General features: G+C 40.5%; 2 protein-coding genes across 7 annotated transcripts; one reads left to right on the forward strand and one right to left on the reverse strand.

Annotated features, from left to right (window-relative positions):
* The first annotated feature begins 26 nt into the window (after positions 1 to 26).
* On the forward strand, positions 27 to 7,486 carry Znf189 (zinc finger protein 189). Of its 6 annotated transcripts, none has more exons than XM_060379907.1 (4): positions 99 to 436; positions 718 to 777; positions 1,158 to 1,242; positions 4,845 to 7,486. In XM_060379907.1, exons 2-4 carry the CDS (start codon positions 760 to 762, stop codon positions 6,551 to 6,553), a joined length of 1,812 nt encoding a protein of 603 aa, XP_060235890.1. In that variant the 5' UTR covers positions 99 to 436; positions 718 to 759; the 3' UTR covers positions 6,554 to 7,486. The 6 variants fall into 6 exon arrangements, with proteins under 6 accessions (XP_021519578.1, XP_060235890.1, XP_060235889.1 ...); XM_060379906.1 differs by having other exon boundaries at positions 755 to 777; XM_021663903.2 differs by lacking the exon at positions 718 to 777 and having other exon boundaries at positions 27 to 436.
* A 6,335-nt stretch (positions 7,487 to 13,821) lies between these two features.
* Aldob (aldolase, fructose-bisphosphate B) lies at positions 13,822 to 26,146 on the reverse strand. The gene is made up of 9 exons (XM_021663902.2): positions 25,992 to 26,146; positions 21,669 to 21,790; positions 21,213 to 21,424; positions 20,361 to 20,415; positions 18,772 to 18,932; positions 17,087 to 17,170; positions 16,073 to 16,247; positions 15,484 to 15,683; positions 13,822 to 14,297 (listed from the first exon to the last, which is right to left on the reverse strand). Exons 2-9 carry the CDS (start codon positions 21,778 to 21,780, stop codon positions 14,202 to 14,204), a joined length of 1,095 nt encoding a protein of 364 aa, XP_021519577.1. The 5' UTR covers positions 21,781 to 21,790; positions 25,992 to 26,146; the 3' UTR covers positions 13,822 to 14,201.
* Positions 26,147 to 27,048: the final 902 nt, after the last annotated feature.

A 27,048-nucleotide genomic window follows, 5' to 3' on the forward strand; every position in this document is an offset into this window, starting at 1 on the left:
ACGCCGGGAAATGTAGTCTTCTTGCCGTTTGCGGGAAAAGGCGGTGATTACCTCTCTAGGCATATTGGGGCTTGTAGTTGGAGAGGTTCTGTGAAGGTTCCGGGTAACGCCTTCTGGTCCGGGGATGGTAGGTTGTAGCGCTGCTTGACTGTGAAGTGGAGCAACTGACTACAAGGAGCACAGTGAGATCCGAAAGACTACGCAGCGGGACGGGAGACGGGCTTGGGTTTGGGGGACAGCCGGGCAGAACATCTAAAATGCCCCTGGCAACGTGACTGCTCCGAGCCCGAGGCAGGACCTCACCAGACCCATCCGGTGAACATTGACCGGACTTTATTTCCAGCAGCCATCTAGGCCTCATCCGAGCCCCAATGCTGTGTGGCTGCTATTCCTGAACGAGGAGATGGCGTCCCCAAGCCCACCGCTGGAGCCAAAGGTGAGTTTCCCATTCGAGACATCTCCGTTATTTTGCTACTCCGGAGACTGGTAGGCCGCACCATCACCTCTTCCCCAGTCCCCATCTCCTGAACATAGATAGCCCCAGCTCTAAGGACCCCAGCCCACCTTCGGTGTACCACTTGCTGCAGGGTTCACTTACAAACGACCCACAGGCTCCTTTTTCTATTTATTTTTTTCAATAGCAACTTAATAAATCGGCTACTAAATTGATAAAAATTAAGACTGCTCCAAGTTAGTTCTCATTTGTGAGTTCCCCAGGTGAGACACTATTTTTGATCATCTCTGTCTTCTGCAGCTGGCATGATGGTTGAACTCAAGGTGAGTGCTTAGCGAACCTAATGGAATTGAGTTGAATTGGGTCACAAGCTGGTGTGAGTGGAACATTGCTTGGGGAGGTGTTGAAGCTGTTAACAAAATTTAAATAGTAATGGTATTAGTGTATGATAACTAAATCAGAACAGGCCCTGGTAGGCACAGATCCAGATCAATCTGAGGTGCCTGGCTATAATTGTCAGTTCCAATAATTGGGCACATTTTGGTATGCTTATTTACCTTGTTTCTCTTAGTAATAACTTGGTAAGTAACAACTTCTACCACGTTCAGTCGTAGAATTGCCCTTGAGACAACTGGAACTGACTACAGAAATCACTATTTCAGCAGTTGCTAACATTTGAGGATATGGCTGTGTTTTTACCCAGGAGGAGTGGAATTATTTGGATCCAGCTCAGAGAAGCCTGTATAAAGATGTCGTGATGGACAGCTATGGAAACCTGGCCTCACTGGGTAAGAATGTGCTGTTTCTCTAACTAAACTATCAAATAAGGTGCTAACCCTCATACTCAGAATGCTTCGAGCAATATATCTGACAGCAGTATCGCTTTGTTCCACAACTCTGATTCTGATTCTTCAGCCATTATTTCCATGACTCTTACCTCTAGCTCCCTTGTAGCCAAGCACAAGCTTTCCTAGCTTCCTAACCTCATTCCCATGTTGCTCTCTGCTTTTCTTCCTGGTTCATCTTCCCACTGCTTTCCTCCCACCCCTTTCACTCTGCCTTCTGGAGCCTGGGTTTCTCTTCACACAGTGTTCCTTACCCCTCCTGGCCTGCACTGAAACCTGGCAAGGACACCACTTCTCTGGCAAACCTCCCAGCGGGGGCTGCTCATTCTCCCTGTCCTCCTTCCTCTTGCTTTGTCTCAAGGCTGAAAGTTAATTATTCTTCCAGCTCCTCAGTGCTGTTTCCAAAGCATTTATTTTCCGCCTTCCAATAAAATGTCCTTTTGTTGTGTCATGTATTCTTATCATCTCTGTCAACTTTCAACTTTTTCTTTTTTTTTTTCTTTTTTTTTTTTTCTTTTAGTCTTCAATGCTTAACCTAGTCTTAGGTGAGCCCCAGTGGATGTTGAGCTTGTAGACTTCAGCAACCCTGCTTTCCATACTTATTAACTACTCACATCGTTGATCATGGTCTTAATTTTGTTATAAGAAGCAAGTCTGAAAACACACTATTCTACTTTCTGACCACTATTGACTATAACTAAACAAAAAAGCCAAAACAGGTTTACGTCTTGCCCTGGTGGAGCTTATCTGAAGCTTACATTTCCATCTCCTTCACCTTTCTGCCTAAACCAGTTCATTCTTAATGTAGTTTCTTCCCCCTTGAAGGGTTCGTGTCTTCCCTCTGGTTTCAATTCCTTCCTAACTTGAGAAAATCTCTTCTAGTTGCTAGCCTGTTTTCTGGCCACTTTGACACTATGCTGTACTTACTCTGCAAATTTCAAATCTTGTGTTTGTTATAAGATCTTTTGTTCTTTGAGACAGGATTCTCACTGTATAGCACTGGGTGGCCTAGAACTCCCTATGTAGACAAGGCTGGCCTGGAGGTCACAGAGCTGCATCCACCTCTGCTTTCTAAGGGCTGAGATTAAAGGCATGTACCACCATACCACCGTGTGTGTGTGTGTGTGTGTGTGTGTTCTTTGTAATTATTCCATCACTCTGTGGGCTTCATTTCTATTTCACAGACAAAATCGAGGTCACTAACATGAATTCTTAACCCCTTTGCCTCTCATCCACATCCTTAAAACAGCTTTCATCATTTCACCAGAAACTGATGGTAGTCTCTGTTTTTTTCTCTCTTGCTACTTGATAAAATTGGGAGATTGCTGCTGGGGATCATGCAAGCCTAGGGCCCTTTTTATGCCAAGCAACCTTTCTACAGTGAGGCACACTCCCAGCTTTTTACCCTCAGTAACCTCTGTTCTAATGATGGGGTTAAACCATAGTCTTCCCAACTTGGGGTAAAAAGAAACTTAACTGGATCAGTGTCTCCCACATGCTGTTTTCTGTGATTCCCAGCCAGCCAAGGTTTGATAAGTTCATGTGTATTTTGTACAAATTTACTTTCTCCCATCTCTGTGATTTTTGTCTTGTGTCCTCAGTCTCCTTCAGTTGTTCCACAGAGATTTGAAACAAGCTGTTTGTCAGATATAGTAGGCACTTTCTGGACCTTATTATGACCTTTTTATTATTTTGTTTTGAGGCAGGTTTTTGTTTCATAGCCCAGGCTGGCTTCAAATTTACTATCTTCCTGCTACAACCACACAAACTACTGAGATGTCAGGCATTTCCTGCTAAACATGGTTTGCTTAAAACTCTTTATTGCTTCTTTCGCTTTGCTTCTGTTCCTTACTATATAAACCTTTGGAGGACCTTAGCCACACTCAGAGCATTAGCTGTCACCACTAGTCCCGTCTAAGAAAGTGATTGTGGCACCAAACTACTTCCTATATGTGATTCCCAGCTCTTCCATGAATAGTTATGTGACAGAGGGGATATCATTTTTATTTTTCTTCAGAAAATGGAAATAGTAACAGTTCTTAGGTTGTTGTTTCTGTAACTGGGTTAATATATGAATAAAGTACTTAAAAAGCCTATTAACAGGTGATGTTTCCTTCCCTGCCTTCCCCCTTCTTTTGATTTTCTTGTCATCTTTGTTGAGTTCCAAATTTGCAGCTTTCTTCTTTTGGAAACAATGTAGGTTCTATCTGACAAGATCTGAGGAGTCTTCTCTGCACAGCTAAATACCCCTCTTTACTACTCTGTCTTCACTGCCTTTCGGCATTCTGCAAATTATTCTTTATGTTCATTCTCAGTGATCATCATTGAGGACAGTAACAGTCTTTTTCGTTGGATGTTTTCAGCACTTACCATAAAGCCAAGCCTGTATTATATGCTTCTTGAGTAGTCATGTTCTGAGTAAGTACACAAGTTAGTTTTAAAACTTTTCTCTTAGTTGGATTTTTTCTTGGTGTTAAACTCCTTAGTGCTACACTAAGCTTTAGCCACCAAGGTGATATTGTACGAGCATATGTTTGAAAATTCTGATGCTTTCCGATACTTTAAGTGATAAAACAAAATCTTAATTTTTAATCACACCAGAACTTCATAAATTCAGCCTCTAGATGACCCCTGCCCCCGATATACCATGATGTGTATGGCTGTTGGCCAGCTTATTCATGTGGAGGGCTCCTGGTTGACAGAAGCAGAGCAGCCTATCCCTGGCTGTACCTCATTGGGAACACACTTCTGTCAAAGGTAGAGCAGTGAGTCCTGTGGGGATCTTGTGCCTAAAGGCTTTCTTCTTTGCTTGATCCTAAATAGAGCTCTCCACTGCTTATTATTTCTCTCTCCCCAGTCTTTGCATGCTCTTCAGTAGATCCCAATTCTGTTCCCTTGAAGAGTGCTCCCTTAACCAGAGGTCACTGTTACTCTACTGGTCCAATGGACTACTCTCCTCCATTTCATCTGACACTCCACAACATAGGTCTTTATAATATTGGCTCTTTACACTTTTTCATGTTGATTTTTCTTTAACATTTTAATAGTTACATTGATGGTACAGGTAATAGCTAATCACTCCGTTCTGTGGCTTTTATTTCAATGACTCATACCTCTTATTAGTTCTTTTTTTTTCTCTCAATTGTTGCTCTATTCATATCCCAATAATGTTTTCTCATCCTAAATTTCCTTAACTTACTAATTTCTTCACATGTTATCTTTTCTTTGATAGACCCAAGGCTGTACAAACTAACAACAATAAATAAATCAGATAACTAATATTAAATAATGCCAATAGTACCAAACCAAGTACATACCACACATATAGTCCTAACTAGCTTAAGAATGCTAAACAGAATCTCATGAGCTCAGATCTTGCCTCTTAAAAATTGTTCAATAAAATACATATTATGAGCTAGTTTTAAAACTCACGTGGTAAAAGAAAATACACAGTAGCTGTAGTAGGTTGATTTATCTTGATGACCTTGATTTCCTAATAATTTCTCTTTGGCTGATTTTTTTTTTTTTTTTTACAAATATTTCAGATGTCTTAAACAGAAATAAAGATGAAGAGGCAACTGTGAAAGAAGAAATTGAGGAAGACATTGAACCACAGGGTGTATTAGTCACGAGAATCAAAAGTGAAATGGATAAGGATCCTATAGGAAGAGAAGCCTTTGAACTTGTTGGTAGATTAGATAAACAAAGAGGGATCTTCTTATGGGAAATACCACGTGAATCCCTGAACCAGGAACAGAAAATGTTCAGAGGACATTCTAATGTTTGTAAGAGACCAAACTCAGAAGAGAAGTGTCATAAATGTGAAGAATGTGGCAAGAGTTTTGTCCGCAAGGCTCATTTCATTCAGCATCAAAGGGTCCATACTGGTGAGAAACCTTTTCAGTGCAATGAGTGTGGGAAAAGCTTTAGTCGAAGCTCATTTGTTATTGAACATCAGAGAATTCACACTGGGGAACGGCCCTATGAGTGTAATTACTGTGGGAAAACCTTCAGTGTGAGCTCCACCCTCATTAGGCATCAGAGAATCCACACTGGAGAAAGGCCTTACCAGTGTAGTCAGTGTAAGCAGAGCTTCAGCCAGAGAAGGAGCCTTGTTAAACATCAAAGAATTCACACAGGGGAGAAACCCCATAAATGTAGTGACTGTGGAAAAGCCTTCAGCTGGAAATCACACCTTATTGAGCACCAGAGAACACACACTGGTGAGAAACCCTATCACTGTACCAAATGCAAGAAAAGTTTTAGTCGAAACTCACTGCTTGTTGAACACCAGAGAATTCACACTGGAGAAAGACCTCATAAATGTGGTGAATGTGGAAAAGCTTTTAGATTAAGTACATATCTTATACAACACCAGAAAATACACACTGGTGAGAAGCCTTTTCTTTGTATCGAATGTGGGAAAAGTTTCAGTCGGAGCTCATTCCTTATTGAACATCAGAGGATTCATACTGGTGAACGTCCTTATCAGTGCAAAGAGTGCGGGAAAAGTTTCAGTCAGCTTTGCAACCTTACTCGTCATCAGAGAATTCACACAGGAGACAAACCCCACAAATGTGAGGAATGTGGAAAAGCCTTCAGTAGAAGCTCAGGTCTTATTCAGCATCAGAGAATACATATCAGGGAAAAGACTTCTCCATACAATGAAACTAAGGGAAGTTTTGATCCAAATTGCAGTCTTGTGATACAGCAGGAAGTCTGCCCTAAGGAAAAATCTTACAGATGTGATGACTGTGGGAAGACTTTCAGTGTTAGTGCTCATCTCGTACAACATCAAAGGATCCACACTGGTGAAAAGCCCTACCTGTGTACTGTCTGTGGGAAAAGCTTTAGTCGGAGCTCATTTCTTATTGAACATCAAAGAATCCACACTGGTGAGAGACCTTACTTGTGCAGACAATGTGGCAAAAGTTTTAGTCAACTTTGTAATCTTATTCGACATCAGGGTGTTCACACTGGTAATAAACCCCATAAATGTGAGGAATGTGGAAAAGCCTTTAGCAGGAACTCAGGTCTTATTCAGCACCAGAGAATACACACAGGAGAGAAACCTTATAGGTGTGAAAAATGTGACAAAAGTTTTAGTCAACAACGCAGCCTTGTCAACCATCAAAAGATGCATATAGAGGTGAAAACCCAAGAAATTTATGAATGTGATGCTTGTGGTGAGGCCTTTAATTGTCAGATTTCTTTAATTCAGCATCAAAAGTTGCATATTATGTGGATGCAGTAAAGTTATAGACACGTTAATGCTCAAATGTGAGACTAGCTACCGAAGTGCAGTTTTAGTATGGCCTAACATGGGTCAAATTTAGTGAGAAAGCAAATTCTCCTTGGTTTCTGAAGCTCCTATGAATAGTGGTCATTGTGGGAAACTGACTTGTGATTACTTGTTGCTTTCGTACCCACAGAGATATGTTGGTTTATCTAAGCCTCTAGCCTTTCAGTTAAGTTGACTGGGAAAAGCATATGGGAAATGTTCTGAAGGACAAAGTAAAATTAGGTAAGGGAGCTGGGAGCAACTGATACTGAAAAGCTAGGAATAATTTAAAAAGTCTATGTTATATCCTGTAGTTGCTGTTCAGCTCCTTGAGATTTAGCTGTTCATGTCAAACCCCAATGATTAAGCAAATGTAATTCTTGAAAGCCCAGATGTTTTCAAAGTCACCATACAGTGTTTTTCACTGTTTAAGAAAGTTGTGTGGAAAATTAGTTTGTGAAAGATGGGAGCTCCAGTGCTTCCCAGGTTGATAAAGTTATAAAGGTATTTTTAAGTAAGTAAACCAATAAACGTCTTACCAAGGAATCTTTGGGAGTGCCTTCTCCTGATCCCCAAAGTGGGCCCCAAAAGATTGAAAATTACTGGTTTGTTTTGTGCTGTCTCATCTGTGAAATCTGTAATACTATATCAACATAAGCTTATTATTTCTGCATAATCAGGAGCGTGAACCTGGACAAATTTTGATTAACAAGAATTGGAAGTTTAAAAAAAGACCTAAAGTATATGCTAGGAAGAGGAGATATTTTCATATTGCTTTAGGTTTTATGATAGATTTGCATGCAAATTTTAAGTCCTTATTTCTTGTTTCTAGGTCTTCCTTTAGTTAATACTTATATACCTAATGATTTCTCTATCTTAATCATTAAAACCTATTTGGGTTTTTGCTTTGCGTGTTATTTGTTGAGTTAAGGTAATATAAATTCTAATAGACTACTGTGTTTTAAAAATCACAATCATAGATTTAAAAGAAATTACTCCTGTTCTCCTTATGACTCAATAATGTTTTCCTGGAGTATTTCAGCATAAGATTAAGTTTGGTCTCTTCAGTATCTGAGTATAGCTTTCTAAGTCATCAGAACCCAATTCAGACCAATTAATTTGGGCAAATGGCCTTTTCCCTATATACCACCTATTCTAAAATTAATTTCCAAGCTCCCTTCTCACCTCCAACATTGTGTTTATAAATGTTGAAGATGGATATGTATGATACTTGCCTGTGCATTCTGTTGGTACATTGTCAGTATATACTTCAGACTGCGAACCATTGTTTTTTTTTTTAAGTAATTCTGGATGTTAGATGGCTTAGCAGATAAAGGCCTTGGCTTCCAAGACTTGACTTCCTGGTGGAAGGAGAAAAGAAGTGCAGTTTGTCCTCTGAATTACACATTTCCACTCGGCAGCCATGTAACCTCAAATACACAAAATAATATTAAAAACTACCCTACTTATTGAATTGTATCTGCCCTAGATCTTCTCATTTTATTTGATACCAGTGGTTCCTAGGTCAACGTCTCAACTAATGATGAGTCTTCCTAGAACTCTCAATTTTTAAAAAAAGCCTTAAAGCAAAGTGTGTTTTACTGAAAGCTTAGACACGCTAATCTTACTCTAAGAACAAGTCCATAATTCTTTGTCCTAAGGCCTTGAGACCATGTGTTTCCAAAAGCATATCTTTTCAGATTTTATGGAGAAAACATAATGCTAACAACATTTATTACATAACTCAACACCAGGCCTTGGCAGTGACCCAAACAAACATTAATATCTTTATCACACCGGTGATGACAGACAGCCACCAAATAATTTCCTGCAAACCTAGGTGGAAAAAAGAACCTTATGTTTTCAGGACATTTTTAATTTTTGAACTGTGAATAGTGGATTGTGAGTCTGTTGTTGAGATGTACTTTTTTGTTTATTCTCTCAACAAATGAAAAAACATAATCTATAGATGAAACAGCCACGGTGTGTAGTGTGTTCATGGTTCCATAACTAGGGGGTGGTAAAGTCAGCTTTTGAAGGTAGTTAGGGTTTCTACTGCTGAGACAAAGCAACATGACTAAACAACCTGAGGAGGAAAGGTTTATTTCATCTCACACTTACACTCCATCCTGACAGGAAGCAGGAATGAGGCAGAGGCCATGGCGGAATGTAGCGTATTTGTTCCCCTTAGCTTGTTCAGCCTGCTTTCTTGTAGTGCCCAGGATCACCTGCCCAGAAAGTGGCAACACCCACAGTGAGTTGGGCCCTCCCCTGCTTGCCCACAGGCCAAGCTGACATAAAACTAGCCTACACACTAAGTTAAAATCTGCTCACTTCAAAGAGGAGTGTTAAAACTATGGTAGCTAAGTCTCAACTAACTGAAATATTTAAGACATTGAATGACTGCTTGGGGCCCTGGGACTCATTTTGCTCCTCTTGCTGTGAGCCCTAAAAAGCTAAATCACATGTGCCTGCAGGCCAGATTTGGCTTGGCTTTTGGCCTTGCCTTCCCTGGATGTCTGTAAGCTTTTGAAAGCTTGTATTCTTATTGCCACATACAGTATGAATTAATAAAAAGTCTCAGTATCTCGTTTTTATAAAGCATAATGTAGGCCCATGTTTGAAATTCAGTTTTTCCTCACAAGACAAGTATCTTTAGATGGTTAATGATTCCCCTTGTCTCTGAAGGTCTTTCAGTTACCTCCCTATAATTACAACTTGCTCTAGATTTTTTTTTCTCACTTACCTTCCCATGTTTCTCTAACTCCAACATCCACACCCTGATTCTTTTGAGGGGGCAAAAAAAAAAAAAAATCAAATATCTAAGCTTATTTCTTTCACCATTTAGGAAAATCTTTTCTGGATCTTAGTATTTATGTTTTCAAATATATCCTCTAGAAACTGATCAAAGTATTTTTTGACACAAAGGCTGTGTGTGTATGTGTGTGTGTTTTAAGATTTATTTATTTTATGTATATGAGTACTGTATCTGCATGTATATCTGCCTGCCAAAAGAGACACCAGATCACATTATAGATAGTTGTGCGCCACCATGTCATTGCTGGGAATTTAACTCAGGACCTCTGGAAGAGCAGACTGCTCTTAACCACTGAGCCATCTCTCCAGCCAGCAGTGTGTTGTCAAAGTGTCCCTTTTGCTTGATTCATCTATCTCACTTAGATGCCACCTCCTGCTGTGTTACAAGCACCTAGTTAGTGTCTCCTCCCCACCTACCAACCCCCAGCCAGTGGCTTCTGTGTCCTTTTATGCTGTGTAAGCTTGTTTGGCATGAAGATATCGTATTTTCCTCCAGAGACAAAATATTCTCATAGTTATACTCTTAAGTTTATAGTCAGATTTTATTTCAATATCTATTAATATATTTATTTGGTGATCAGATAGTAGGAACTAAGTTTAAATCATGTAACAGTTCTCTTTATGTTACCCAGAATTCAGGAATTTTTTTTGTTTTTTTAATTATTAATTTTTAATTTTTTTATATTAATCACAAGTTATTTACTTCGTATCCCAGCCAGAATTCAGGAAATTAATGTAAGATTTCAGTACATGTAGCCCTTCAGTACAAAAAGGTATATAGACTGTAAGTAGCTAGGGAAAGTTCCTTATATAAGTCCTCTCCCTAGGGAAATGTAAATTAATCTTGACCAAAGATAAAAGCCTGATTATAGTAAGTTCATGCTTAACCATTAATGCATCTGACAGGTTCTTTTCTAACGTAGGATCAGATGATGTTTAGGCAGAAGAGGCCTGTCACAAGGTGGAGCTACCTACAATCTTATGGGACAGTGTGGCACGTGGAAGGAATAAAGTTCCCTCTTACTATGTTACTATCCAAAGTTCAAGTTCCAAGTTGTAGTCTGTGAAAATGATGGCAGAAACACTTGACAGTTCCAATGCATAGAAGGTGAATGTGAAGCACTCCTACCAAAAAATTTTTTTGTTGGAGTCATCAAGCTTCCTGGCATTTAAATCCAGATTCAAATAGACTACCAATACGAGTTCTACCTTCTCCCCTACCATTTAATCCGTCTTTGTCATACTTTGTCACAGATTTGATAACACCTCAGCTACCTATTTGAATATTCTTCCTGCTTTATTCTCTGGATTTTTATCTGGATACTACCACAGTGTCATTTTTCTTATTTCTTTTTTTTTTCTATCATCATCATCATCATCATTATTATTTACAATTTATTCGCTTTATATCCTAGTTGTAGCCCCTCTCTCCTGTCCTCCCAGTCTTACCCTCCCTCCTCCTTCCTATTCTATCCCACTTCCCTTGTCCACTTATAGGAGAAGTCCTCCTCCCCTACTGTCTGACCCTAGCCTATCAGGTCCCATCAGGACTGTTTGGATCCTCTTCCTCTGTGGGCTGGCTAGGTCTCCTCACCAGGGAGAAGTGATCAAGGCAACTGAGTTCATGTCAGAGACTGTCTCTTCTCCCCTTACTAGGGAACCCACATGGAGACTGAGCTGTCTATAGGCTACATCTGAGCAGGCCCTCTAGGTCGTCTTCATACATGGTGTTTGGTTGATGCATCAGTCTCATGGGCCCAGCATTTTTAGCTTTGTTGGTCTCCTTGTGAGGCTGCTGTCCCCTCCGGGTCCTTCCATATCCCCCTTCTTCCATAGAGTCTCTGCACTCTGCCCAAAGTTTGGCTGTGAGTCTCTGCATCTGCTTCCATCCCCTGCTGGGTGGAGTCTTTTAGAGAATGTCTGTGGGGAGCTCCCATCCTGCTACCTCTCTTCTACCACTTCAGTGTCTATCATGTTTTCCCTTCTGAATGAGAATTAAACATCTTCCCTAGGGTCCTCCTTGTTGTTTAGCTTCTTTAGGACAATAGATTCTGGTGTGTTTATCCTATATCATATGGCTAATATCCACTTAAAAGTGAGTGTACACCATGCATGTCCTTTTGCTTCTGGGTTACCTCACTCAGGATAATCTTTTCTAGTTCTATCCATTTGCTGGCAGCTTTCATAATTTCCTTGTTTTTAATAGCTGAGTAGTATTGCATTGTGTAAATGTGCTACGATTTCTGTATCCATTCTTTGGTTGAAGGACATCTAGGTTGTTTCTAGATTCTGGCTATTACAAATAAAGTGTCGTTTTTCAATGTGCCTTCTGGATATCCTCCAGTGAGGCCTGTCTTTGCACACCTAGAACTTCATTAGTAATTTCCTGTGTTTTCACAGACTGGAAAAGTCTAGAATCTAAGGTCTGCTCACATGTTCTACTGAGATTAACTGAAAGAGAAATCTATTCAAGGCCAGTGCTGAAGAAATTATAATCTTTGTCTCAAATCTTCATGATATCGAGCATCGTTTTTGCTTTTTGACCGAAATCTGTGCAATAGGTAATGCCAATGGACATCAATGGAAGAGTTGCTGAACACCGCCAGCAACTTTCCGATACCCTTCTCCCCTGGCACTGTGTCCATCATAGAGCTGAATCCTAACTTCTCAGCATGAAAGTACCTGTGTGACCCTTGGCAAGTAATACAAGTGCTCTAGACTTTATCTGTAAGACAGAAGCCCTTTGCTAAATGACCTACGCTTGTAATTAAGGTAAGCTTTGAATTACTTAGATGAATATAGCTGCTTCTAGGAAAGCAAGCACATGGAAACATATTAATATGTAGATAACATATAATAAGTAAAAATTCACTTTCCTGTGCTGCATTCCTAGGCCTTCTTAGAAGAAACCCACTTGGATGAATTCTCTTATTCCACAAAATCATCTGTTTATGCCTCTATTTCTTAATTTACTTTATGTAGTACTATTTGTCTTTATATTATTCAAGAACTTTAGTTTGTTACATCCTACATTTTAATAATTGATATGCATTTTAATCGTGTCTAGGTCCTTTGTTATTTAAAGCATTGCTTCATAACATATCTTTTATATAGTATTCATAAATCCTTTTTTTCTCTTGTCTACTCTCCATGTATCTTAGTCTCTATCAGGTAAATCATTCTTTGTCTATTGTTCAAAGTTTCAGAATTTAAATTCTCTCGTGATTATAATTTTCTTAATTTCTTTTAAAAACTAGGTCTGAACATTGACAGCCAAAACTAAAATTATATGACTATTGTTTATTGCACAGCTAGGGGACAAACTTGACTCTGAGAGGAAAATGTAGTTTTGTGTAACAAAACCTGAGTACTTGGAAAGGAGTGTGCCAAGCCGGAAGGTGCATCAAGTCGTTCTGCACACCTCATAGGTTTTGAGAGATTGTATATTGTTGTATATTGCAGGACTTTCTCAGACACACTTGTGGTTCAGATAAGGCACTGAGATTTCTATCTAGTTTAAAGCTTTCGGCCTTTGGCTGGATCAGTCTTTCAGCTAGCTTCTAACTTTTGCTTTGTTTTGTTTTCTTTTTCAAGACAGGGTTTCTCTATATTAAGCTCTGACTGTCCTGGACTTGCTTTGTAGACCAGGCTGGCCTAGAACTCACAGAGTTCCACCTGACTCAGCCTCCCAAGTACAGGGATTAAAAATGTGTGCTGCTAGCTTCTGACTTGACTTGACTTCCTGGCCTGTGTCCTAGCACATGGCTAGCTCTTTACCTCCCTGCTTCTCTTCTGTCCATTCTGTTCTTTCCTGTTTCTCCAATTTTCCCATCACTGCTTGCATTTCCTGCATCCCTCTCTCTGCCCAGAAGTCCCATCCTCATACTTCCTGCCCCAGATACTGGCCATCAGATCTTTATTATAACAAATCAGCAGTAAGATCCATCTTTTCGGTTGCCTTAAGGCATAAAGGGCTGCCTGACCTTCATGTTATGGGCAGGTGTGGAAAGACAAACATTTCCAAATAGAAAACCCAGTGATGGGCCATAAAAGTGACAGTACCAAAATCCTGCCAGCACTTAGTTCTCTGCAGTAATCAACAATTGAAAATATAGAGACACACCTCAATGAAAAGGATGGTCACTCGAACAGTTTTGTCTTAGCATTTTCAGATATTCTCAAACTAGAAGTTGAGACAGGCTCTCCTTAAGCATGGCTGCACACTGGAATAACAAAAAGAATTGCTATTTAATCTGATGGAATTTCTAATGTAATTTAGCTAAAGGGAGGCACCACCCATTTGACTTCAGTGAACATCCAAAGCTGAGGATCCTGGCTATTAATGCCAATCATGTCTAGTATAGTCAAAGACAATGAAATGCAGACCCCACCAACAAGAGTACAAAGTGAAGCACAGTACCAGCTGAAGGTTTACACACATTTTATTTCTTTTTCTGTTGTACCTCCCTTATAACAAACCCGTGGTGTGTATGTTTATTAAAATGCCCATTTCCAACCTCGGCCTCTGAGGTGCTTTCTCAGCAGTTGCTGTGTGCATGGAAGACTGACTTTTCTTTAAAGCCTGTTCTTTTCTTGAATGAGTGTTCTGGAACATGGGGAACTGGAGGTGTTCAGAGACTACTCTGTGACATGCTCAAGCTCAACAGCTGATTCTCCTGTATTTGTGATTCACATGCATTATCAGCAACTCAATCAAATGTTATCTACTTTCCAGGGTTGACTGAAGCCTTTCAGCTCTCCAAACACCTAGGAGAGCTGGAGCCTGGCAGGTGGGTGACGGGATCTAGTAGGTGTAGGAGGCGGTGAAGAGCGACTGGGTGGCAGCAGCACCTGAAGAGCCTGTGTGAACATACTGTCCTTGGGCTGCCTGGCAGTTGGCCTGAAAATCAAACATAAGAGAAGATAGTGAATTAAGGAACTACAGCCCCTGGCTTGATACTCTCTACTGCTCATTTGAAACCGCCTACACTTCCATTTGATGATTTTAACTCTTTGTAATAATGCTGCTGAAGATTGCTCTTGGTGCCAACTCTGTCTGTGTTTTCTCTCTTGATATCCCAGTTTTCTGGTCACTTCTTGTCAAGTTTGAGGTTCATGTCAGTTATTGCCCATTGCTCTCCTCCTTCTCATCTTTCTAAGACCAATAACAATCTCTTACAGTCCTGTATCCTCTAGATCCTTCTACTTTCAGTGGTCCTCAAGTTTACATTTATTCATACTATCCCCCCTCTAGTTCTTTAAACTCCAAACTCACTCAGTACAGTGCCTGTGTCTGCTTTGTTCACCTCAGTCCTTGTCTCATAGAGCTTATTTAAAACCTAATATTTACTAGTAGACTAAAACTTATTTTGGTCCTTGTTTCTCTTGAACACCTTTTCCCAACAGAACTCTTATTTTTAAGTAGAACGTCTTTTATTTATTCTTTGGCAATTTTATATGTATAAACAATACGTCTTGATAATATATATAACCCTAACTCCTCTTTCCCACTGCCACTAGGAATCATCAACACTTCACATCTGTTCTTTTTAGTTTTTAATAAGCCAGAGTCCAATTAGTGCTGCTTGTTAAAATTCCTAACACAAATTTTAAATGGGCCCCTTTCTCTTCTTTGTCTAAATGTTCATGACAAGGGTCTCTGGTATGCTCCTCAGTGCTAATCTCAAGGTCTCTGCTTTTAATTTCTCTGTATCGTGTTATGTTGATTTCTTGAAACTCTTCTATTTGTTCCTAGAACCCCTGGTTTATCCTCTAGAATTGTTGGGTTTTACCATGTCCTTTCTTGTGCATATTTCCAAATGAAGTGCATCTCAAGTTCAGGCCTTGATCTTGTTGTCTCCATCCCTCTGGAGTGCCTTGTTTGAGAATACCTTTCTGTCTTCTGTCATTAACTGTCTGACTAGGGTAGAAAATTCAAAACCCTTTCTAACCCCAAGCTTCCTACTGAGTTGTCATATTACATTTTTAATACCTAGTAGGTACTATCTTAGGAACATTCTCCAAGCAAGAATGTCAGGTTTCACATATCACCTCTATGAAGAAGATAAGAGAGAGCAGCTTCTTACCACGGCCCGCTTCATGAAAGCTTCCTGAGTTGCCTTCTTGTTTGCAGCCTTGCCACCCCAGGCAGCCAGTGCACTGGCCTGTAGGGCTCTTCCATACGAGAAACTTAGTTTCCAGGGCTTTGGCAGAGGGCAACGGTTGATAGCATTGAGGTTGAGGGTAGCATCCTCCTCACTCATACCTCCAGACAAAAAGCAGATTCCTGGAATGAAAGAAGTCATTCTACTGGATTAGTCCCAGCTTGGGAAAACAAGCAATGAGCTAAAAGAAATGCAGTGTCTTAATCTTTCTTCTACTGGATTTTCATGGGACTAGGTCACAGAAGTCAGTTTGTACTTTCTGGGATGAGAAGGGTCTTAATTAGAAGGCCAGTGAAATGCAGAGGCAATGCACATGTGTGAGCCTTCAGTAGACTGAAGAAGATACTTGGCATCACATAGTAGGAGATAAAAGTATTGGATGCCTGTGAGGTAGAAAATGACATCCTGTTACAAGGGTTCAAACAAGTTCCAAACAACTACAAATGTTTGTGCATATCTTCCAAAAGGAGAAGAACTAAAACCTTAAGTCTGAGTAGAAAGAAGGCATTACCAGGAACAGCTGCAGGAACAGTGCGGTGGAGAGCTGTGACAGTGGCCATAGCCACTTGCTCTGGTGTATACTTCTTGCTGCAGGCGTGTCCAGCAGTCACCATGTTTGGCTTTAGCAGGGTGCCTTCCAGGTAAACGTGATGATCATTGAGGGCCTTGTAGACAGCAGCTAGGACCTGAAGAATAAGGGGACCAAATAAATAAAACTTGGATTAAGTCTTAGAATCACTCTACCCTGGCACTTCTGCATTCCAAGAGTGCAGGATAAAGTAATCTCCATGTATTTCTTGGCCAAAGCTTCTGATATCTCCAGGTCTTCTCTGGCTATGTATTTGCAAACTGTATTATTGAACCTAATGACATTGGACCATGTCTGCCACTAGCCATTTATCTCAAGAACTGTTGCCATGGCTCTGTTTCCTAGACAACCCATCACTTCTTATTCCTTGGTCAATGTCATCATCTTGGGCTGCCTTAATTATCTTAATGATAATAGTAACATACATTTTAAGAACAGTTCTTCCACATCCTAGTTCAGACCGCATAACTCTCTTTACGATTGGAGAAATTCAGGTGAAGTGACATGTCTGTCATACCTTCTCATGATTTATGAAGAAAATCACCATCTTTCAGAACGGCTATGACTGTTTTAGGAAATCCCATGTGTACAACATAGTTCATAATTTTTCATGTGAACCTTTTACTTTAAGATTTCATAGTGTACACATAGAACTGAGGTCCAAAAGAGGCAATATACCTTGCCCTAGGACCCACCATAGTAGGCAAAAGGACTGACTGTAAGTTCTAAATCTTGTTTCTTACAAGACATCGCACACTGAAATGGGAAAGGTTGATAGGCAGCTCTTTCCCTTTTCCATGCCACATAACGGTTATTTCTAAATTAAAAGAACTAAAGGTTATTTCTGAAATTCATCTATTACATGGTTAAGTAAAAAATTTTTTTCTTAAAATGAAAATTTTTATTTAACTCAAGAACTTTATGTTCCAAACCTACCTTCTCAGAAACATACTGGCAGTGCTCTAGGTCATGGTCTCCGTCAGGAAGCACCTCTGGCTCAACAATAGGTACCAGCCCATTCTGAAAAAGAAAATGGGAAGAAGCACAAAAATGAAGTGATTCTCACTGTAGTCCTCTGCTGGGGAGCAGCCAACAGATGTGGCTGATAGAAAAGGAAGGTTTTAGGGAGAAACGCTACGCAATTTAGCTGAAGGTGGTTAAAAGAAAGGTGGGGTATCTAGTGAGCACCTGGTTCTTAGACACATTGACATTAAAGTGAGGCCAAAAGCTTTTCTGGAATGGGTTTAAAAATACAAACCTTTAATTTATATATTTAATACTAACTTCAGACCATTCTAGCTACCTAAGAAACTAATGGCATTCTTTTTAAAACAGCCAAGTTTAACATAAGAAATATCTTCTAGTATGAATTAACAAATTTAAGGAGAGTTTATAGTTCTTCCTAGGAATTTCCAGGTACGCACAACTCCAGTAATATTAACAAAATATCCACAGTTACAAATCAAATTTATCTCTAACCTAGAGACTTCAACACATGTTGGCTAGAAATGCTAGTATCCATTCACTGTCCTGTAAGAAGCAAATTGAATTGAGACTAGTTCCAAGATACCACCTATAGTTAGGGAGCTAAGACTATCTTCTCTGGGGCATTATGAAGTATAAACAAGCAGATTTCCTGCTTCTAAAGCAGTTGTTCTCAACCTGTGGGTCAAGACCCCTGAAGATACCCTGCATGTCAGGTGTTTACATTATGAGTCATAACAGAACAATTTATAGTTATGAAATGGCAATGAAATAATTTTATGGTTGGGCAACCACAACATGAGGAACTGTATTAAGGAGTCACAGCTTTAGGAAGTTTGAGAACCGACACTCTAGAGCCTGATTTTTATTTTTTATTTTTTGAAGCAGAGCTGGAGTTTATTCAAAGCTTTTATTCTTTTATTTTCATATTTTTTAATATTTGGCTTTTGGAACAATGGTAGAGAGCAGCAGTTGATAGATTGACTCTGAAGTCATAGTTTAATAGGACTCCTACTAGCTTGTAGAATTAGAGTTCTCCCTACATACATGACTGTAGTTAAAGTAATGTTATATACATGCATATATACACCTATAAATTAAATATATGTATATAATATATAAAATATGAATATGTGAGTATGGGTAAAATAATTATGTCCATATATATCTGATTATGTATATATTTATATATACTATGTATTTGTATATATATATTTTGTATTTATGTATTTTTTAAAAGATTTTAAACTTTATTATGTATAAAGTGTTCTGTCTACATATACACCTGCACACCAGAAGAGGGCACCAGATCTCATTATAGATGGTTGTGAGCCACCATGTGGTTGCTGGGAATTGAACTTAGGACCTCTAGAAGAGCAGCCAGTGCTCTTAACCTCTGAGCCATCTCTCGAGACACACACACACACACACACACACACACACATATGTGTATATATATATATATATATACAGTATATATATGTGTATGTGTGTGTGTCTTTGTATATATATATACATATATATATATTTATGGATCACTGAAGGAAAAAGCTTATGTCAGATTATAATGAAATTGGAAAGTAGGGCTCTGAAGAAAGGAATGGTCTATTTTTTAGTATAATGTGAAAGGTGCTTACCTGCTGACAAATGCTGGCATAGCGAGCCAGAGCATTGGCATTTTCTTGGATTGCAAGGCTGGAGGGACACTGGTCAGCAATCCTCAGCACAGCACGCCACTTCCCAAAGTCAGCACCATCTTTCTTGTACTGAGCACAGCGTTCGGAGAGGCCATCAAGCCCTGCAGGAAAAAAAAAAAAAAAAAAAAGGCTTCTTTGAACCCTGTGCCTGATTTGTGGGGCCTCTGATAAAGTAAAAGACTTTTCCAATGGCTTATCATTGAGAACTAAGAATGCCCAAGCAAATAAGTATTGATTACAGGATGGAGCCAGAAGGCCTAGGTTTAATAACCTCAGATTTGACATACATGTTTGATATACTCTATGTAAAACCTAGAGAACTTGTAGTCGAAAACAATCCTCATAAACATGGAAATCAATGCCCCTAGTGTTTAAATATCTTGACCATAATTTTGAGCATGTGAAAAGTGACAACTGAGACCAACTTCTGCCGAGCTAACCTGAGAGCAGGACCAACTTCTTGGACAGGAAATGCCTTTCCAAAAGATCTGTATAGCATGTTATAAAACAAGGATTGGAACTGACCCCAAAACCTGAGGCCTTTCCTCTCTTCTGCCCCTGGACCTTTCTGTAAAAATAGTGTCTCCAGGGGCAGTGTGTCTTTTCTAGGCAACATACTGAGACTTCAACACATAGCCTAAAATAGAGCATATAACTATTCTGCAAAATAGGTATTGTCACCCATCTTATTGTGATAGAACTAAAGATTGGCCTAGGGCCACACAGTTATTAAAAGGAAGAGGCAGGACTGATGTGTTGGAGATGCAGCTCAGTGGTAGGGTGCTTGCCCTGCATGTGTCAAGCCTTGGGTTCAACACCCAAGCTGGGTCTTCTAGATTATTCCCATAGTCCAGTACTCTGGAGACTGAGACAGAGGCAGGTTGCTATGAGTTTCCAGGCCAGTCTGGATGAAAGAGAGAGAGAGAGAGAGAGAGAGAGAGAGAGAGAGAGAGAGAGAGACTCGATTTGAGACAGAGAGACTCTATTTCAAAAACCAGACAAGGTTGACCACATGGCTCAGTAAATAAAGATGTTTGCTACCAATGGTGACCTGAGTTTGAGCCCCAGAACTTGCATACAGGAAGGAAAGAACTCATTATCCTAAGTTGTCTTCTGACAACTTAAGTGTCTCCAAACACACAATATGGTATAGGCACACACACATACACACAGACAGAGAAAAAATATTAGGGTTAGAGTTTAGTTGCAAAGTGATTGCTTAATATACTTAAGGTCCCAGGTCCAATCTGAAGTGGGTGCAGGGGAGGAGGGAAGACAGGAAGGAGAGATAAGGAAGGGAGGTGGGCACTCTGGACTGGGTATGTATCTCAGTTGGCAGGCCTTTGTCTACTGATGTTGGAATGCCCCTGGATTCCATCTCCAGCACCAAGGAGTACTGGGAGTAGAAAACCAACATGCAGGTATATTCATGCTGTTAGCACTAATAGTAACTTTTCTTCTGTCACTTGCCTTCCATTCTGGCCCACATGGCATCCTTTGTCTCCTCCATAGGCAGGGAGGGTTCTTACCTTGAATGGTGGTTTCTTTGTTTGTTCCTGCAAGGGGGGCACCTCCTTGGTCCAACTGTGGATAAATGAACAGGTTGGCAAGGGTCAAACAGGGATGAATGCTCTTGGTGCTGTTCTCATCTTTCGCAAGCATGTGAATTAGGAAGGCATCAGAGTCACTGGGGGGCATAGTTCAGCTCCAGGCAGAAGGATATTACCCTGCTCAGAACAGTCCTTACATTTACTGATCTCGTGCTCCTCCAGACACTGTGTTCAGACAGGAGGTAAGAGATTAAGGGTACAATGTCTGCTCATAGTAGCAGAGATATAAGTGGCCTTTGTGCAAGCAAGTTTCAGTACCCACAGGCTTCAGTTTTCATTTCTACTCTCTTAAAATAAGGATCAACTCTACCTCAGTATTTTGTGTGAAGGATTAAGTGGTGCTTGCAGATGTGTGCACTGAATGCATCCTAGTTTTCGCTGGAGAACTGCATGCTGCATTGAAGCCTCAGGAAGAAGACAGAACAAGTGTGTTAATAAAAACAACCATTGACTGATAAGCTACAGGACAGGGTCTCCTTTAAAACCTCACTTCATCCTTATATCATGCATGAAATAGGTACTAATCATCTCAAGAAATGAGAAAATAGGGATATAGAGAGATTAAATTCCTTGAAGGAAAACAAAACAAACAAACAAACAAAAAGTGAGCACTGCAATAGAAGTCTGGGAGAGGATCTAGGTTTCCATCGGGGAAAGAGAATGGAAAAGGGTTGAGAAATGAAGGTGTGCTGTCGGGTTCAGGCCTTGTAGTGCCCAGACTGCTCGGAGTGTGTGGAGAAGGCAGGGTCAAGTAGGAGTCAGAGTATTCACCTTGATGCCCACCACAATCCCCTTCTCCTTGAGAATGTTTCTGAACAGCTGTCCCTGGCTGTCTTTCTGATAGAGGGTCTCATGGAAAAGGATCACTCCCCCGATGCTCTGGCTGATAGAATTGTCCACAGTAAAGAGGATTTCTCGGAACTGCCTGCGGTTCTCTTCAGTGTTTTCCACTTTTATCCTTTGTAGGCGGTTTCCCATGGTGCCTAGAGAGATAGGCCAAAGGCAGCATGAGGAGAAGCAAGCCTATGGTATCCTGTTGTCTTTCCCCATACTCAATATTCCTCATCAGGGTGAAAAGCAAGGACCCCTTCATCATCCTTTTAAAGCCAGATCTTCAAAGTTCCTGTGTGGGCTTTGGTCTTCAGAGGAGACATGTGCCGCTCTAAGGCTGATGACGAGGACATATGCAGGCTGCCATGTTGTGTAGCATGGCTTTCTTACACTCACCTACAGATTCATCTGCAGCCAGGATGCCCTTTCCATTGGCAACAATGCGCTGGGCAATTTCAGAGAGCTCCTTCTTCTGCTCTGCAGTGAGGGCTGGAAATCGATGGGCCATGGTGACAGGTCTAGAAAAGAATACACAAAACTGAGTGCCTCCACTGCATTAGTGGCCAGGACAATCAAAATGTGCAGATAGGCTATATGGGCCCTTTTGACACTTCTTGCCCATTTCCAATGATCCATGTGGTGTTGCCATTGCCTGAGTAAAAGTAGTTATTCATGATGGATGAAGGTAAGATGTCAGATGTTCAGGATGAAGGTCAGATGTCAAATACTCATAGTGAGAATGTTTCCCAGGAGATCTTGGGGATCACTGATCCTGAGGCGAAGCTAATTGGTGACTCACTAAAACCTGGCAAATGGAACTTCAATAGTAGGCTGGCTCTCTATCCTGTGGCTTTCTGGTGCTACACGGTACTACAAATGGCCATGGCCATCCCCCATTTTCCTCTGTTAATCTCTAGTCCCATTAGATTATTCTTTAGGGAAAAATTTTAAGAGAGAAAATGTATGTTGTCCTTAAAGTTAACTTTCCTCTGACTTTGGGTTAGAGCAGGTGAAACACAGGGTTACATTTCCTTATATTTAATCATCTATGAGATTAGTTGGGTTACACTGCTGAGAAATTTTTTCAAGAGCCTCTGGACTTGAAGTTCTGGCCTTTGCTGAGTCAAATAGTCCTCATAGTGGTCCTTAATGTAAATATTCTTGGCTTTGCTGCTAAGCACACAGAGACACCTCCACACACCCAAGCAGCCTTCTTGGTAGTAGCCTGAACTCCAGGCTTGAAGAAAGCTAACTTGACACCAAGCTTTATTCTTTAGCCACCTCTTCCCGTTCTCTGTATCTCAATCTCAGTACTCTGTCCCTCAATACAAGGAACAAATGCCTGCTAAACTAATTCATGAGAAGGAACTTTAGCTTCAGACCTGGCCTCCAGATCTTCAGAGTGGCAAGGCCAATCAGAGTGCTAACCTTCAAATCAAGATACAAAATCCCTCTCTCAGATTAGGTATTGTGACAACTTATTGTCACAAATAAGTTGACAGTTAAAAAAAAATCCTTTAATAAAGCAAAAGGAAAAAACTGATCCAGTAATAATAACACACTATTGTCTCTTACCAAGAATGCTTCTAGTTGCTTGACATTTACCATGTAATGTATTCCTAACAGTGATCCCAGAAAGCAGTTCAATTCTGTCCCTCTCTGTGGTGGTTTAGATGAGAATGGCCTCTGTAGGCTCATATATTTGAATACTCAAAATCTAGTTGTTAGAACTATTTAGGAAAGATTAGGAGGTGTGGCCTTGCTGGAGATATGTCATTAGGAGCTGGTTCTGAGGTTTCAAAAGCCTATGTCCTCCCCAGTTAGTTTTCTCTCTCTCTCTTTCTCTCTCTCTGTCTGTCTTTCTGTGTCTCTGTTCCTGTCTCTGTCTCACTGTGTGTCTCTGTTCTAGTCTCTCTGTCCCTCTGTGTGTCTCTGTTCCTGTCTGTCTGTCACTCTGTCTCTCTCTCTGCTTCATGGTTGTGTCTCAAGATGTAAGCTCTCAGCTACTGATCCAGTGCCATGCTTGCCTGCCTGCTGCCATGCTCCCTGCTGTGATGGTAATGGACTCCAGAGGGTAATGGACTGTGAGCCTTAAATTAAGTGCTTTCTTTTATAATTTCCTTGGTCATGGTGTTTTGTCATGGCAATAGAAAAGTTACTTTAAAAAAACCCTCATATCATTAGATTAGGAAGGAATGTAGGATAATCTAAATTATTTGTTGTAGGACTAATAATTAATAATGTACAAGGTTAGGGGAAAGGGTGTTGCTCCCCTTTATCCCCTGTTTATTCAAAGGGAAGAGTGGGTTATGTGGAAGGAATTGGCCTGAGACAATTCCTAATGCCTAATGGCAGTCCGAGTGGACCTTGGACTGCAAGTTATTATACCAGGATACCATTAATTCACAAACCTCTTACGTTCACAAGGAAATCTGCCCCCTGTTCATCAGACAGAGCCTGGTTCAAGGACCAGCCCTGCCTCCCTAGATTGAAACTTGTGCAAGTCATAAAAGATCTCTGAGTTGGATTTTAATATTAATTAATCGCACTAATATCTCCTCTGGTTACCTGATTACAAATGACTCACATGCAGCCTCCGAGTGCTGTGCTTGCTTACAATGTAAGCTTGTTAGGCTGGATGATAAGCAGGAAGATGCTTTATAAATGATGGGAAGACACAAGCTATTAGCATTTCTGGAAGAAAAGTAATCACTCAAAGAGCACCCGTGTTTCTGTGACTACCAGGCTACTCTCTCCAGACTGGGTATGCCGACTCAGTAAAAACTACAGGGAAAAGTCAAGTCAAACTCCTCCTGTTTACAGGAAGTTAAACTTCTACAAAGGGACTAAAGGTCTGTACCACATCAGCACAAATTTTGCCCCTCAGTTAATCATAAAACAGAGTCACAGGTCAATGTTCACCACCGGGAAACAGAAGGCCAGTCTGGAATGGATAATGATGTATAATGAATTCTATACCTCTAAACCTCTGATTTCTGAGGTCCCAAGTCATTTTATTTTTAAAAGTGTGATGGGAAGTAATTTACATTAATTATCAAATTTTACATTAATTATAAAAATTCCAGAGAAATGCATGCCTATGGACCTCTTTAAAAAACAACACAACCAAAGAAATTATAGCAATATACTATTTGTCAGTCTTTCTGAACAAACAGAAGCCACTTGACTACTACTTCTGCAGAATGGAATAGAGTGGGAGACCTCACATCCTGTTGCATACATTTTTTGCAATATTTGATTGCATATGTATGGATATGTTAATAGCTAAAAATAAATCAGAGGCAAGGTTGCATATACTAACATATATGAGGAGAGAGTACATACAGTGAAGCAGAGCTCAATCAGCCTCAGAGGGATTCATACTAAACCTTCCACCTTAAAGATGAAGAACCTGAGGCCAAGGAAGACCTGAGTGGCTTCTGACTTAGAACTCTTTAAATATCTGGTCTTTCTACAAAAGGATGGATGGATGGAATTGTTCAGTGTGGTTCTTTCTGCATTTTTGGAAGAGGCTCTGTAGTCAGTCATTGTAAGATGTGGATCTGTGGCTATTTAACCCCTGGAGAAATAGAAGCACAGAGTCCAATTGCTTCTCTATGCTCAAGACAGGTGGATTTTCAAGACAAACACAGGGATGGGGTTGTCATTCATTGAAAGTCTGTGATCACCAAGCTGTGTCCACAGCACTTATGTGTATGGAGCATGAAGTTGTGCAAGGCTTTGTTCCCCTCCCTGCTGCTACAAAGGCACACATGATGAGATGGCTTAGGGCTGCTCTTTCCCCAAACTGTGTCCTAAACCAAAGGGACTGTTGGGTTTTTCAGCAGCTGTACCTCATTTCCTGTCCTACTCCCTCAGGCTCTAGCCTGGACCTGTGTGTTTCCCAAATGTTCCACAGAAGCAGAGTTCAAGCCCTGGCTGAACCAGACTGACTTATGGAGCCCTAGGCAATTAGTTGAAGAGAGGTTTACAAAAAGGACCATACATTCTCAGAGTGTGCCTGCTTTTCAGAGAAAATATAGTAGAGAAAAAATATATATAAATATAATAAAATAAACCAGCAGGATTGAATTCCTACCATCTGAAGTTGCATAGCTCTTACAGTGTCTAGTTCAAGTGGAGAGTGCTAGGGAAAACAGCAAGTGTGCTGAAAGGCTTGGGAATTCATAATTGAAGATCACTTGGAAGTATCTAATCCTGCTCCATCTCTTCTCTTCATTTGCACAATAGGAGATGGCAAAAGGCAAAGACCCCAAGGATGCATTTGTGTGAGGAAGAAATGCCAGCACTGATCCTAGGAGGTGTGGGGAAAGAACACAGAAAATGACAGGAGGCAGTAGCTATATAAACAAAAAGTCACAATAAGTAGTTGTTAGGAACAACTACAGTCTGAATGCCCAGGAACCTAACCTAACTGGAACTTTACAAATAAAGGTGTTTGCAGTATTCTTCCAGGAGACTCCGGGGCCTCACACAGGCCAACAGTAGCTGGCCGTACATGTGGAGCATTTTTGCTACTTTCAGGAACGTACGAATGAGTATTCACGGTCAGAGAGAGAAAAATTGTAACTGCAGCAGATCCATCAAGGTTTTAGACACCACCAGGCAAACACACTTTCCCCTCACCAGGTACGGTGCTATCATTAACCCAGCTTGCTGGTCCAACCCCAGGTAGTCAGAGGAAATCCTTTTACTTACACAGTGACAAAGAAGAGTCTTCCGAGATACCAGAAGCTGTGTGAGGTGGCAGCCGCCAAATACAGTGGATCTGCTCTGAGAGCACGGTTTTTATAGCCCTCTCATCAAGGTCTGCTGGATTGTTTTTAACTTTTGCCCTTCCCCTCCTACGACCCAGTAGGGAGGTGTTTGTTCAATAACTCTGATTGGCGCGTGAACAGCCAATCTTTGTAATCAAGCTCACACACTCCTCACACTCTCAGAATGTGAGAGCTACGTGGGATCGTGAAACTTAGTCTATGCAGCTCCCAATCCAGACCTGACACTCTACAGGTGAGGAAACAGAAACACTGTGAATCATGATACTCCCTCAGATCACACAATGAGGACTATTGACTGATAGCCGGGCCTGTCAAGAGACTCCTTGAGGATACTAGCTGAGCTCTGCTACTTTCTAAATACACAACCTTCTCAAGGTCATTCGTGTATTGGTTCGTTTATTTTTAGTTCTCCAAGCCTTCATTTCCTCCTCTGGACGGTGAGATCCCACCCTCACAGGAGCATTGAATTTATAGAGTCTGCATACAAAAGACATTTATAGAGTCTGCATACAAAAAATAATTCCAATAATTTGGAATTATTAATTCCAATAATTTATTAGCCCAGCAATGTTATATTGTCATTGTTCATCTTCATGGTTCTTTAGCAGCCAGTTGCTTCATGTGTTCTAAAACTTACACTTAAGTAGAAATATTTCAGTAAAAGTAAAAATCCTCACTCTTAAATGTCTATTTGTTAAGTTTATTTTGATGGAAATAATTATCTATTTATTTTTCATTTGTTTATTTATTTTGGAAGACAGCATAGTGTGAATGTGGGTGCCTGAAGACAATCTTAGGGAATAGGTTCTCTCCTTCCACCCTAGGGGACCCAGGAATGACACTTCCTAGGCTTGGCAGCAGCCGTTTCTACCCACAGAGCTACCCTCCCACCTCTCCAAATTCTATCTTAAAAGGGATTATTATTTCCCCATACACATCCTCATCTCCAAAAACTCAAGTTCATGCCCTAACATATT

Source organism: Meriones unguiculatus, chromosome 3, assembly GCF_030254825.1.
Source record: "Meriones unguiculatus strain TT.TT164.6M chromosome 3, Bangor_MerUng_6.1, whole genome shotgun sequence".
Taxonomy (NCBI): domain Eukaryota; kingdom Metazoa; phylum Chordata; class Mammalia; order Rodentia; family Muridae; genus Meriones; species Meriones unguiculatus.

Excerpts from the sequence above, each read along its gene's own strand:
- Znf189 (XM_021663903.2), top strand. The coding sequence starts at position 404 with ATGGCGTCCCCAAGCCCACCGCTGGAGCCAAAG. Across the intron at positions 437-1,157 it reads GCCCACCGCTGGAGCCAAAG|GAGGAGTGGAATTATTTGGA; the intron begins GTGAGTTTCCCA and ends GTTTTTACCCAG. Across the intron at positions 1,243-4,844 it reads TGGAAACCTGGCCTCACTGG|ATGTCTTAAACAGAAATAAA; the intron begins GTAAGAATGTGC and ends CAAATATTTCAG.
- Aldob (XM_021663902.2), bottom strand. The coding sequence starts at position 21,780 with ATGGCCCATCGATTTCCAGCCCTCACTGCAGAGCAGAAGAAGGAGCTC. Across the intron at positions 20,416-21,212 it reads GGATTGTGGTGGGCATCAAG|TTGGACCAAGGAGGTGCCCC; the intron begins GTGAATACTCTG and ends ATTTATCCACAG. Across the intron at positions 14,298-15,483 it reads CTTTCATGAAGCGGGCCGTG|GCCAACTGCCAGGCAGCCCA; the intron begins GTAAGAAGCTGC and ends TTTGATTTTCAG.